The sequence below is a fragment of the Equus przewalskii genome, chromosome 25 (assembly GCF_037783145.1).
Source record: "Equus przewalskii isolate Varuska chromosome 25, EquPr2, whole genome shotgun sequence".
In the NCBI taxonomy this organism is placed as follows: domain Eukaryota; kingdom Metazoa; phylum Chordata; class Mammalia; order Perissodactyla; family Equidae; genus Equus; species Equus przewalskii.
The window spans coordinates 14,932,458-14,942,350 of NC_091855.1; the positions used below are offsets into that span (position 1 = coordinate 14,932,458).

The following is a 9,893-nucleotide window of genomic DNA, read 5'->3' on the forward strand; positions in this document are numbered from 1 at the left end:
TGGAGTGACTCACTGTCCTCCTTTCTCCCCTTGAAAAGTCAGACAAATTAGTTGTTGCTGCCAGAAGTTTTTCCTGAGAGCTTAGTTCTGCTTAGAAATTAATGGTGGACTTTGATGAACCAGGGAAATAATCTCAGAGGAAGGGATTCCTCAGATGAAGGAAATTGGCCTTTTCAGGTCACCAGGCTTCCAAAATTTCAGGAGTAGAGGTTACCTGCTACAGGCTTTGAGAGAGTTGTTTTCCAGATGTTAAAAGTTATTAGAATTTCTTGTCATTTCTTGGATGCTTTTCCTTCTGGGATCAGAGACTTCTCAAAGGTTGTTATGAGCCTCTCCCTCCCCCAGCCCTCTACTGAAGCCTGATAGCAGGTGGTCTGTACCTACTTCAAGGAGAGAGAAACGTAAGGCCCTGGTACGTAGGTGGGCTGAGAGTAGACTAGGGAGGATTGCCTGTATGTGGTCTCTGTTGGGTTGTAGTGCCCGAGGCTTCTCAGTCACGTTCAGGCCCAGATCAGAATCCCAGTAGCCCACCTGCTAGTTCCATATATATTCTGTGTCATGTGCTAATGAGCACTGCCTTCTGGGTGGGCTTTTTCAGGAAGAACGTGATTCCACACGAGTACCGGAAGCACTTCCCCATTGAGATGAAGGACCACAACTCGCACGATGTGCTGCTGCTCTGCACCTCCTGCCACGCCATCTCCAACTACTATGACAACCATTTGAAGCAGCAGCTGGCCAGGGAGTTCCAGGCCCCCATTGGCTCCGAGGAGGGCTTGCGTCTGCTGGAAGATCCTGAGCGCCGGCAGGTGCGTTCTGGAGCCAGGGCCTTGCTCAACGCAGAGAGCTTGCCTGCTCATCGAAAGCAAGAGCTGCTGCAAGCTCTCCGAGAGTTTTATAACACAGACACCGTCACGGATGAGATGCTTCAAGAGGCTGCCAACCTGGAGACCAGGTACAATTTACTGTTCTGGTCAGAGAAGGGATTGAGGAATAACCCAGTGACGTTAACCCTGACTGCTCAGTGAGAACACTTGTCAGAAAGGGGCGTTAGCCATTTAGGTGCAGGGCATAGTCTCATGGCTTCAGATACCTTGGGGATGGGATAGGACAACCTGTTTGAGAATTTCCTTTCCATAGGAGACTTGCCTTCTATATTTGACCCTTTTAGATCATATACTTATGGCCAGTCATTTCCATGATTAGCAGGAGAGTTCAAATGCAGTGGAGTTGTGCCTTATACATTCTATGCAGAAATAAACCCTCAAGTCGGCACATAAAATGAAATAATAGTCAAAAATACCCTCAAATCTTTGAAGTTGCCAATGAAATGCGATGTATGTGGTTTTGTTTCTTACCTTATCTAGGACCATGAGAACTGAGATGGCTGGATTCATGTTTCCCATCTGACCTGCACTCCAGGGTCTTGGCCCACCGAATGGAATGTTGGCCAGACTTGCTGTTACTATTTAAATGACTTTTCTCCTTTTTCCTTCCTTCCTTGCTTTGTCCCTCCTTTCCTATGAGTATGTATTTGAATTCATATGACTTAACTCAGTGTTCCTAAATGGAAGTTTATGCTCCTGAGAAATGAATAGGTACATGGCTCAGATGATGAAGCTCTGGGCTACCTACTGGAGTTTTGCCTCCCAACAGTCACTTTTTCAATAGTATTAGGGGTTGAAATAATTGAACTAAGTTCACAAAACCCTGTTAGTGATGCTGGCTGCCTATAGTATTTTGTTATCAAAAAACCCAAAAAACCTTAATGTATAGCAGCAAATATTTATTAGACACATATTTACAGATATGCTAATCTGTCTAACCAAGCTAATAAACCTTGCATAAATTGCCTTAATTATGTCTTATAGTGACAGTATGAGGTAGGTTTTAGATTTCTTACTAGTAACTTCCAGCATTATATCCTGAATTTTAAAAATCTTTCAAAGTTAAAAAAATTATTATTGAATTTTATCCTTATAACTATTATATAAAGTTGTAGAATAGATGTTATTTGCCAAGTTTTATATTAGATATCCTGAGGTTAAAGTTAAGTAACTTGTGAAGGTCATATTAGAAATTAATGAGACTGGCTCCTTTAACCAATTCCCAAATGTATTTCCTCAAAGAGCTAAATTTCCCCTTTCAGCCACAGAGCTTTTTAACGAATTCATCCTGCTGGCTTGGATAGGAGGATGCTGGACTTCGCTGTCTAGGACTGAGAAGAACAGCTGTTTGGGGAAAGATAGGCAAGTTAGTGGGATGCTCACAGGCTAAATAGTAATATGTCTGCAGATCCCAGGGAATACTAACCCTGCTAGACTAGTCGGGGTCTTGGGAGGGAGGATTGAGAGTGGGGTGTGGATGCAGAGAGAGGAAGGGAGTCCGTGGGGCAGGGAGCTTCCTTGAGAAAGGTGATCTTTATCCAGGAGGTGGAAGCACTGTCTGCATGGTTTCAGAGCAGTTTTAAAGCCTCTCTGCTTAGCTAGGAAGGAGGCAAAGATTTGTCTTCCCGTTAAACAGCACTGGCTGCACAGCTGAGCAGCCATGGTAGCGTATCATCATGACTGAAACACTTCTCATGGATGTGGTTTGGCATTCTTTTTGTGAGAAAAGGCACTAAAGAAATGTACCACCTTGCGTTTTACATTGAGGTATTACACTGTTATGAAAAACTGGAACATGTGGGCCAATTTAACAGCCACATATAAATACTAAGTATGGCTCAGAATGAATAGCTTAAAAGAAGGGTGAGCTGGTAACTGGGTAACCCTGGAGTAAATAAAAGACCAACATTTTTCACCCATCATCAGCGAGACAGTAAGGCCTCTCTTGTTGGGGCTGAGCATTATTCAGTGGCCTTCCCATAAGTATAGCTCAGAATCCTGAAGTGCCTTCTGTTGGATTGTATGCAATTTGTCCAAACTATTTTTAGGAAAAGGCACATATGGGAAAGAGAATGTTTTAAAAACATGAACCAACCTTTTAGGAGTCTAGCAGCCTCCCCAGATACCCTTGTGGAGGTGCCTTGAACCACAGCATGTGGAGCCGTGTGTGAGACTGTCCTGTGCTTGTTTCCCTGAGACGCTTTGTACTTGTGTCTTGGCAGGATTTCCAATGAAGGCTACGTTCCTCATGGGCTGAAGGTGGTGCAGTGCCATTCCCAGGGTGGGTTGCGCTCCCTCATGCAGCTGGAGAGCCGCTGGCGTCAGCATTTCCTGGACTCCATGCAGCCCAAGCACCTGCCTCAGCAGTGGTCAGTGGACCACAACCATCAGAAGCTGCTCCGGAAGTACGGGGTAGACCTTCCCATCAAGCTGTCGTGATAGGTGCTTTGCTCCCAGGTTAGGACAGCTGGGAAGCTGGAGTTAAGGTGGACAAGTCACCTCTTCCTCTTTTAATAGGTTTTTCCTTGTCAAAGCCTGGTGACGCAACTCAGAATACTAACCCATACTGATCCCACGGTGCTTCTGGTGGAGCAAGGCTATTCTTTTAAGGGGAGCTTACGGCTTTGAATTTTAGTTAGGCAGAGTGAGAATTGCTTTTTCCTCCTTTTTTTTTATTTTTGTGGATGAGGCAGGCCTTGGCCTTTATTTAACTTTCCCTCTTCTGCTGTCCATGTGCAGACGACAAATGGAAGATTCTTCCTGAAGTGACTTGTCAGGACTCTCAGCTCTTTAATATGTTTCTTCCCCGCCCAGTGTGTTGGTTTATCTCAAACAGGGGCTGTCAAAAGATTTCAGTCCCATTAGGTTAGGAGGGGAGAAAACGTGCTTCCAAAAGCTGGAGAGGTGAACAAGGGGTCAGATTCATTTTCCCGGTTCAACCTCATCATTGTAAATTCTTTGGCTTATTGCTGTCCTGCAGCTCACCTGGTTGGGATCCATCCCTTCTAGGTCGCTTTCAGTTTGTTTCATGTGCTTGAAAATGCTCCCCTTTACATGTCCAGGACCAAAGCAGCGACTTCCTGCCATATGCTTCCACCCTAACACTGGGGGGAATCCTTTTCTGGAAATAGGCCTTCCACTTGGGTGGGGCAGAGAGAAGCATAAGCACCAACTCCTGATAGAACTTTGATGATTTGCTCAGCTTTTCCTTCTGTGCCGGTTGTGGTCTGCTTGTTGAATCCTCCTCCCAGAACTGCAAGGTTTGTAGCTTACTCCCTTTCTGAGAGGAAGATTATCTTTTCTCAGAATCAATATCAGTTCCCTTCAGTGTTCCCTGTTCCATCAGATTTGCAACACTGGCCTCTTTTAAGCACTTACTTCTCTCCCGGAGTCATTTGGTCAGGTTGCAGTGTAAGGATTCCTCCATCTCCTCTCATGCCTAGGACGCCGAGATTAATTAGTACATTTAGATGTTCAAATCGGTGGTGTTTTATCTTTCAAAATGTGAGGCCACCAGTTTGATTATGAAATCAATTTATTAGTGATTAGTATTTTTTCTAAAGTAGTAGGAAAACTTTCTTACTTTACAAGATCTTAACAAGTTTAAAAAAGAATTTTTTAGCCAGAATCCATCAACAGCTCTGTTTTGGAATTGTGCCCAAGTTGGCGATGGTTGCTCTAACATTGATAAATAAAACTTCTTCTAAGCACAAAGCTCACTGATTGTAAATGTAAAACTTTTTTCTTCGTAACTTTATAAAATCGGTAAATATTCTTGGGGGAGGAGATATTTATCCTGCAGGTTCCTACACATGACGGTACCGTGGTATGTGTGCATGGGTATACCTCACACACACTGTTCCTTCAGCCTGTCAGCAGCAGCAGCTCACAAACTCATATACACGTCCTGCATTTTGTTCTCTGCCCTTTCATTGCCACTTGTCCTCAAACAGGCATTTCTAAACTAGAAATCCTTGAAAATGAATAGTACCAGCCACTTTGGGGACCGTGTGTTCAACGCACTATGTTATTCTGGGGCGTGTGTCTCAGTGGCTGTACTGCGTGGAGCCCAGGTGGAGAACCGTGGAGATGGACGGGTGGTTGTCATAGTAGTCAGGCTTGCCACAAGGTGGCACTCCTAGATTTTGTTTTATATTCATTCTTGAGAAATTAGGGGCTTTTATACATGGTTCCTGAACATAACTCATGACTTAAGTTTCAAAACTTGCGTAGGTGGTTTTGAGTCATTTTGATAACTTTACAAGAAAAACTTCTTCCTCTGAAACAAGAGAGCAAGGCTCTTCCTTTCTCTTTCTCTGTGATCTTCATACTAAGAGGTGAGAAACACATAAGAAGTTGTTTAAGGTGCTGTGGGAAGAAGAAATGGGTTTTCCAGTAGAACTTCCTGCAAAGCCAGTAACACAGAGCCAGCAGCCAAGGTAGAGGAAAACTAGACTGTGGCACGTGAGATTTCTCATCTTTTTCCGAAGAGTTACTGTGTGGATTTGAATCTTTTTGTTCTCTGAGTCAGCCTTGGACTTGAGCAGCCTTTTCCTAAGACTGACAGTTGCTGTCTAAATGAGATATTTTAGGGTAGGCAGATTTTAAAATAAATATTTTTTCTTGATATAAAAGTAACACGTGCTTATTAGAGACAAGTCTAAAGAAAGAATAAAACTCCATCTTCCCTCCATCTAGAGCAGAGCTAATCTTTGCAGGTATATTTATGAATTTCCTTTCGGAATTTAAAAATGCATGTACAATATGTGTAATATTTAAACAGAATCTAGAGTCAGACACATATACACCATGATATCCTATTTTTTCCCCTCACTTACCATGGTATCACAAGTAATTTCCTGTGTCTTTGAATCTTTGAAAGCAGATTTCTAGTGGCTCTACCTTACTTTAATTATCCATTCCACCTTATTGAAAATTTTGGTTGCTTTAGATCCTTTGTTAATATCAGTGATGTTGTGATGAACTTTCTTGCGTATAAAGCTTTGACTATATCTTTGAATTTCTTTAGGATAGAATCCTAGGGATTGGAGTGTGAGGAGGGGGACTCACATTGCTGGAATGAGTGCAAATTGCTGTCACCTTCTAGGAGTTTATATCAAGGGCATGCTTCTCTTTGACACTTTAGCGGTGTCTCAGTGTGTTCACTGAGCTTCCACATGAGTGGCAGTGGGAGGACAGTGTCTTAGCGGAGCCCCTCTGAATGTGCCCTGATCACTGTGTTTGTAGGCTCAGAGTCTTCTCTCTACTTCCCTTCTGTCCCCCATCCTTTATTGCCTCATTTTCCCCTTGTAGTCAGTGTTTTTTGGAAATCCTATTTATTTTTAAAGAAAAATGTAAAAATTTTTTAATTAAAAGTAAAATAGAAGTTATAGACTTTTTGTTTCTGATAGACAAGCAATTAGTGATCTGCCATCCTACAGTGAACAAGGCACAATATTCCAGGATTTGTTGCCTCATAAGAGTGCAGCTATAAGTTACTTATTCTTAGCCATGTCACGGATAGAAATCAGATGACAAAATGTGTTCAGTTGAAAGAAAGCCATTTTAATCCCTCATTTTAGACTCTTAGGAACCCAGCAGGCAGAAGGAGCTTTTGTTCAGCTTCCTATTCTGCATGTTAGTTTGGGGCCCTAACATTTGACTATAATTTAAATTCTTAGTTTACCTTGGCTCTCTGAGTTTTTTATTCATTCATTTATCCTTTCTTCCTTTTTATTCATTATGTCTCATCCTCATGAGAGGTATCACTTTTCCCTTAAAGGAGATAGTTTCTCAGTTTGCTAGTTTACTAATTATTATGTATTTTAAAAGGATCCCTCTTTCCGGTCTTTTGTCTTTTCTGTTGTTTTGATGGTCATTTTTAGAGTACCTAATCCTCAGAAACACAGTGAAAATCATTTGTTCTTGGATGAGATAAGCTAAAAGAGGGTGTAAGATTGATTCTTGTTACGACTGACTCTTGATTGAATGATATAAAAATAATACATAATCCCCCAAATACTTTGGTTTTGGAATTCAGCTAGTTTTCAGGTATTCGCCTGTTTGGCTCCTCATGCTGGGGCTGAATGCCTTCTGCCTGTCCCCAGTCCTGGAGGAGTTTCACATCAGGTGATGGAACAGGGGTGACATGCAGCCACATGGTGCACCTGTTGAAAAGCACCTATTCCACAGGCCTGCTGGAAGATGCGTCAGTCACTCCCTTCACCTGGGGCACCACGGCCCTCGCTTAAATGCCAACTGCTTATTTGGGAAGGTGGGAGTACCTTAGACCGTCGTTTCCTTCTAACCAGCTTTACCTGTGGCCAACACTGGTTGGAGGTCCCTAGAGACTGTGGGTAACTGGACCAAATGCATAATCATTTGGGGATAATCAAGGACTGACTTCCTTTGCACAGAAATAGAAAATGTGAAAGGACCCAGTTTACACCAGCTGTGTTGTGCCCTATTCTTTGTGGCGCACACTGCCTTAAAAGGTCATTCGCTGCGCCGACTGAGTGGAGGTAATCTCAGACCCTCCAGACTGAACTCAAAGCATTTGCCCTCCTTCCAGCTTCCTTATTTGTCATTAATTCTTGAATTTTTCTCTCTTGCTGGATGGGTAGCCTGTTGCCTTTCTGCCAGCATAAGCTTCAAAAGCTGCTGAGTTTAGAGTTGGCATTATTAAAGCATGATGTGTTGTCTAGAATATTCCTGAGTTGGAGAGGCTGCTTATATATTCTACTCCTGCTTCCCAAAGATCTCCCTTCTCAGGCTGCAACATGCTAGGGCAGAGTTGGGATTCTAACTACTCAGGCCACCAGGGTATCTATTAAGTCCTGGATAAGAATCAGAAATTTGAGCTTAGTAAGCTAATGGGGCTGAAAAGAAATGGGAGATTGAGACATGGATAGTTTTAAAAGAAGTCCGTTTATTTGATTGGCAGTGGTGATGGGGCTGTAGTCTATGGACTTAACTTTATTTTTTTTTTTTAAAGATTTTATTTTCTTCCTTTTTCTCCCGAAGCCCCCCAGTACATAGTTGTGTATTTTTAGTTGTGGGTCCTTCTAGTTGTGGCATGTGGGACGCCACCTCAGCCTGGCTTGACGAATGGTGCCACGTCCATGCCCAGGATCCAAACTGGTGAAACCCTGGGCCGCTGAAGCGGAGCTCATGAACTTAACCACTTGGCCACAGGGCCAGCCCCTGGACTTAACTTTATATTTTGCTTTTTCCTATACTCAGTTCTGTTGTGTGTTGGAGGATCAGAGGAGTAGGCTGGTGACCTGGGTCCCGGCCACCAGCTGTATATCTTTGGATGAATTACTTAACTTTTCTGGGCTCCTTGCTGTACTTATAAAATTAGGAGTTTGAATTAGATGTGCTGTAAGGGCCCTCCTAGCTGTTGCATCCTGTAATGCATCCCACTGTTTCTTTATGGCACTTTCCCTTGGGTGCTGTGTACCTTCTGCTTCATTGCACACTCTCATCCCTCCGATCCCTGGGAATGTAGGCTGTGCATGGAGAGAAGGGGAATGAGAAAGCAGGATGCCACACCAGGTCCCCCTGGCCTCTGACTAGGGAGAAACCTGCTTCTTCCATCTGGTGCTCCACCTGGGGTCAGGATACTCTTCTCACCAGAGACATGCTGTGTGTGGCCTTAGGGAACTCACGCATCTTTTCAGTTCACTATTTAACAATGAAGAAAGAAGGAAAATCTTTATCTTCAGCCACATTGTCGGTGCTGTAAGGTTTAAGAAGAGATAAGCACAGAGTAGAAATGAGGCAAGTTTGCCAAGTGTTATGGGTGGGAAGTACTGAGGAAAAAGAAAGGGGCTGTTTCTCATTTTAAAGATAAGAGAAATTAAGGCTATCCCATAGAGAGAGAATTGAATAGAATTGGATACTTTAAAAGGATAACACTAAACCAGTAAGTTAAAAGAATTCTCTCTCTTTTTTGATGTTGTCATGACTGCCTAAGAAAATTTGAGGGATCCCCAGTGTTCGCACATTGTTATCCGTCTGTGAGTCCTAGACAGAATTAACTCACAGGGAGACTGGCAAGTCTTGGGGGCCTGTGTCTTGTATAACCCTGCCTTGCCTTGGACTTTGTCCTGCTCACCTTTGCCTGACCACCAGCAAGACAGACACGTGTAAAACGTAAAGTTTGTATTTTATAAGCTGCTTAAAGACTTTTCTCTCTATATATATCCATTCTCTATGATCTAGCAGAAAATATATTTTCCAGTCCATCTTTGTGCTTAGTTTCAGTCCCAAAATGGGTGTGGTGTATTAGCTTTTCTTTATGTAGTGCAGATTTGTACCAAGTCTGCTAAACTTGAAGCTCTTTTTCACAATAATCACTTAAATGTAGGTAGGAGCCCCCATTTTCTACTAAATTGGCATCATTTTGTTGTTGTTGTTCTAGAGAAAGAAACCAGATAGCCAGAAAGGAAGGTTAAGTGTATTTCTCTGTCCTCTTCTAGATGGACCCTAGCTTTATCTAAAATTCTGACATCTTTTGTTACATCCCATAGAGCCAGCTTAGTTTCTTTTTAATCAAGATATGTACCAAAGCCTGGAGGTTTGGTAGGCCTGAGCTGTAGCACGTATGGCTTCCTCTGAGTTCTTGGATACAATGAGCAGGACTAAAGTTGGCTCAGAAAAGGAACAGAAGATGACTTGGGGTTAGTTTTTCTTTTTTAAATGTTATACAAGTGCAGAGCAGTTGGCTGCCGTCCCTCTCTCAAACCATCAGCAGAGCTTGACCTTGGCCAAGATTTTGCCTCATCCTCTCGGCATTTCAGCATAGAGTTGCGTTTCAGCCGTGGAATGCTTAACCAAAAGCACATGCTGTAGTGGTGGTTTCCAAGAGCAAGTTTTTGCAAAAAGTCCGCATTGTGGCATTTTCTCAAAACAACAGCTTTCTCTAAACCACCAACCCGATAAACCCACAAATAGTGATTCTTTGGCTTATTCATACACAAGGGCTGGGATTTGTCTTGTTCT

At 42.9% G+C, this 9,893-nt stretch overlaps 1 protein-coding gene across 6 annotated transcripts in view; it reads left to right on the top strand.

Moving 5' to 3' along the window:
* Positions 1-4,601, top strand: part of EXD2 (exonuclease 3'-5' domain containing 2) — a 95,813-nt gene extending 91,212 nt beyond the window's left edge. For all 6 annotated transcript variants that reach the window (XM_070594130.1, XM_070594132.1, XM_008514227.2 and 3 more), the window contains 2 exons: positions 599-955; positions 3,110-4,601. In XM_070594130.1, the coding sequence (XP_070450231.1) occupies positions 599-955; positions 3,110-3,326 (574 nt within the window). In that variant the 3' untranslated portion in view covers positions 3,327-4,601. The remainder of the gene's footprint in view (positions 1-598; positions 956-3,109) is intronic.
* The last annotated feature ends 5,292 nt before the right edge of the window (positions 4,602-9,893 follow it).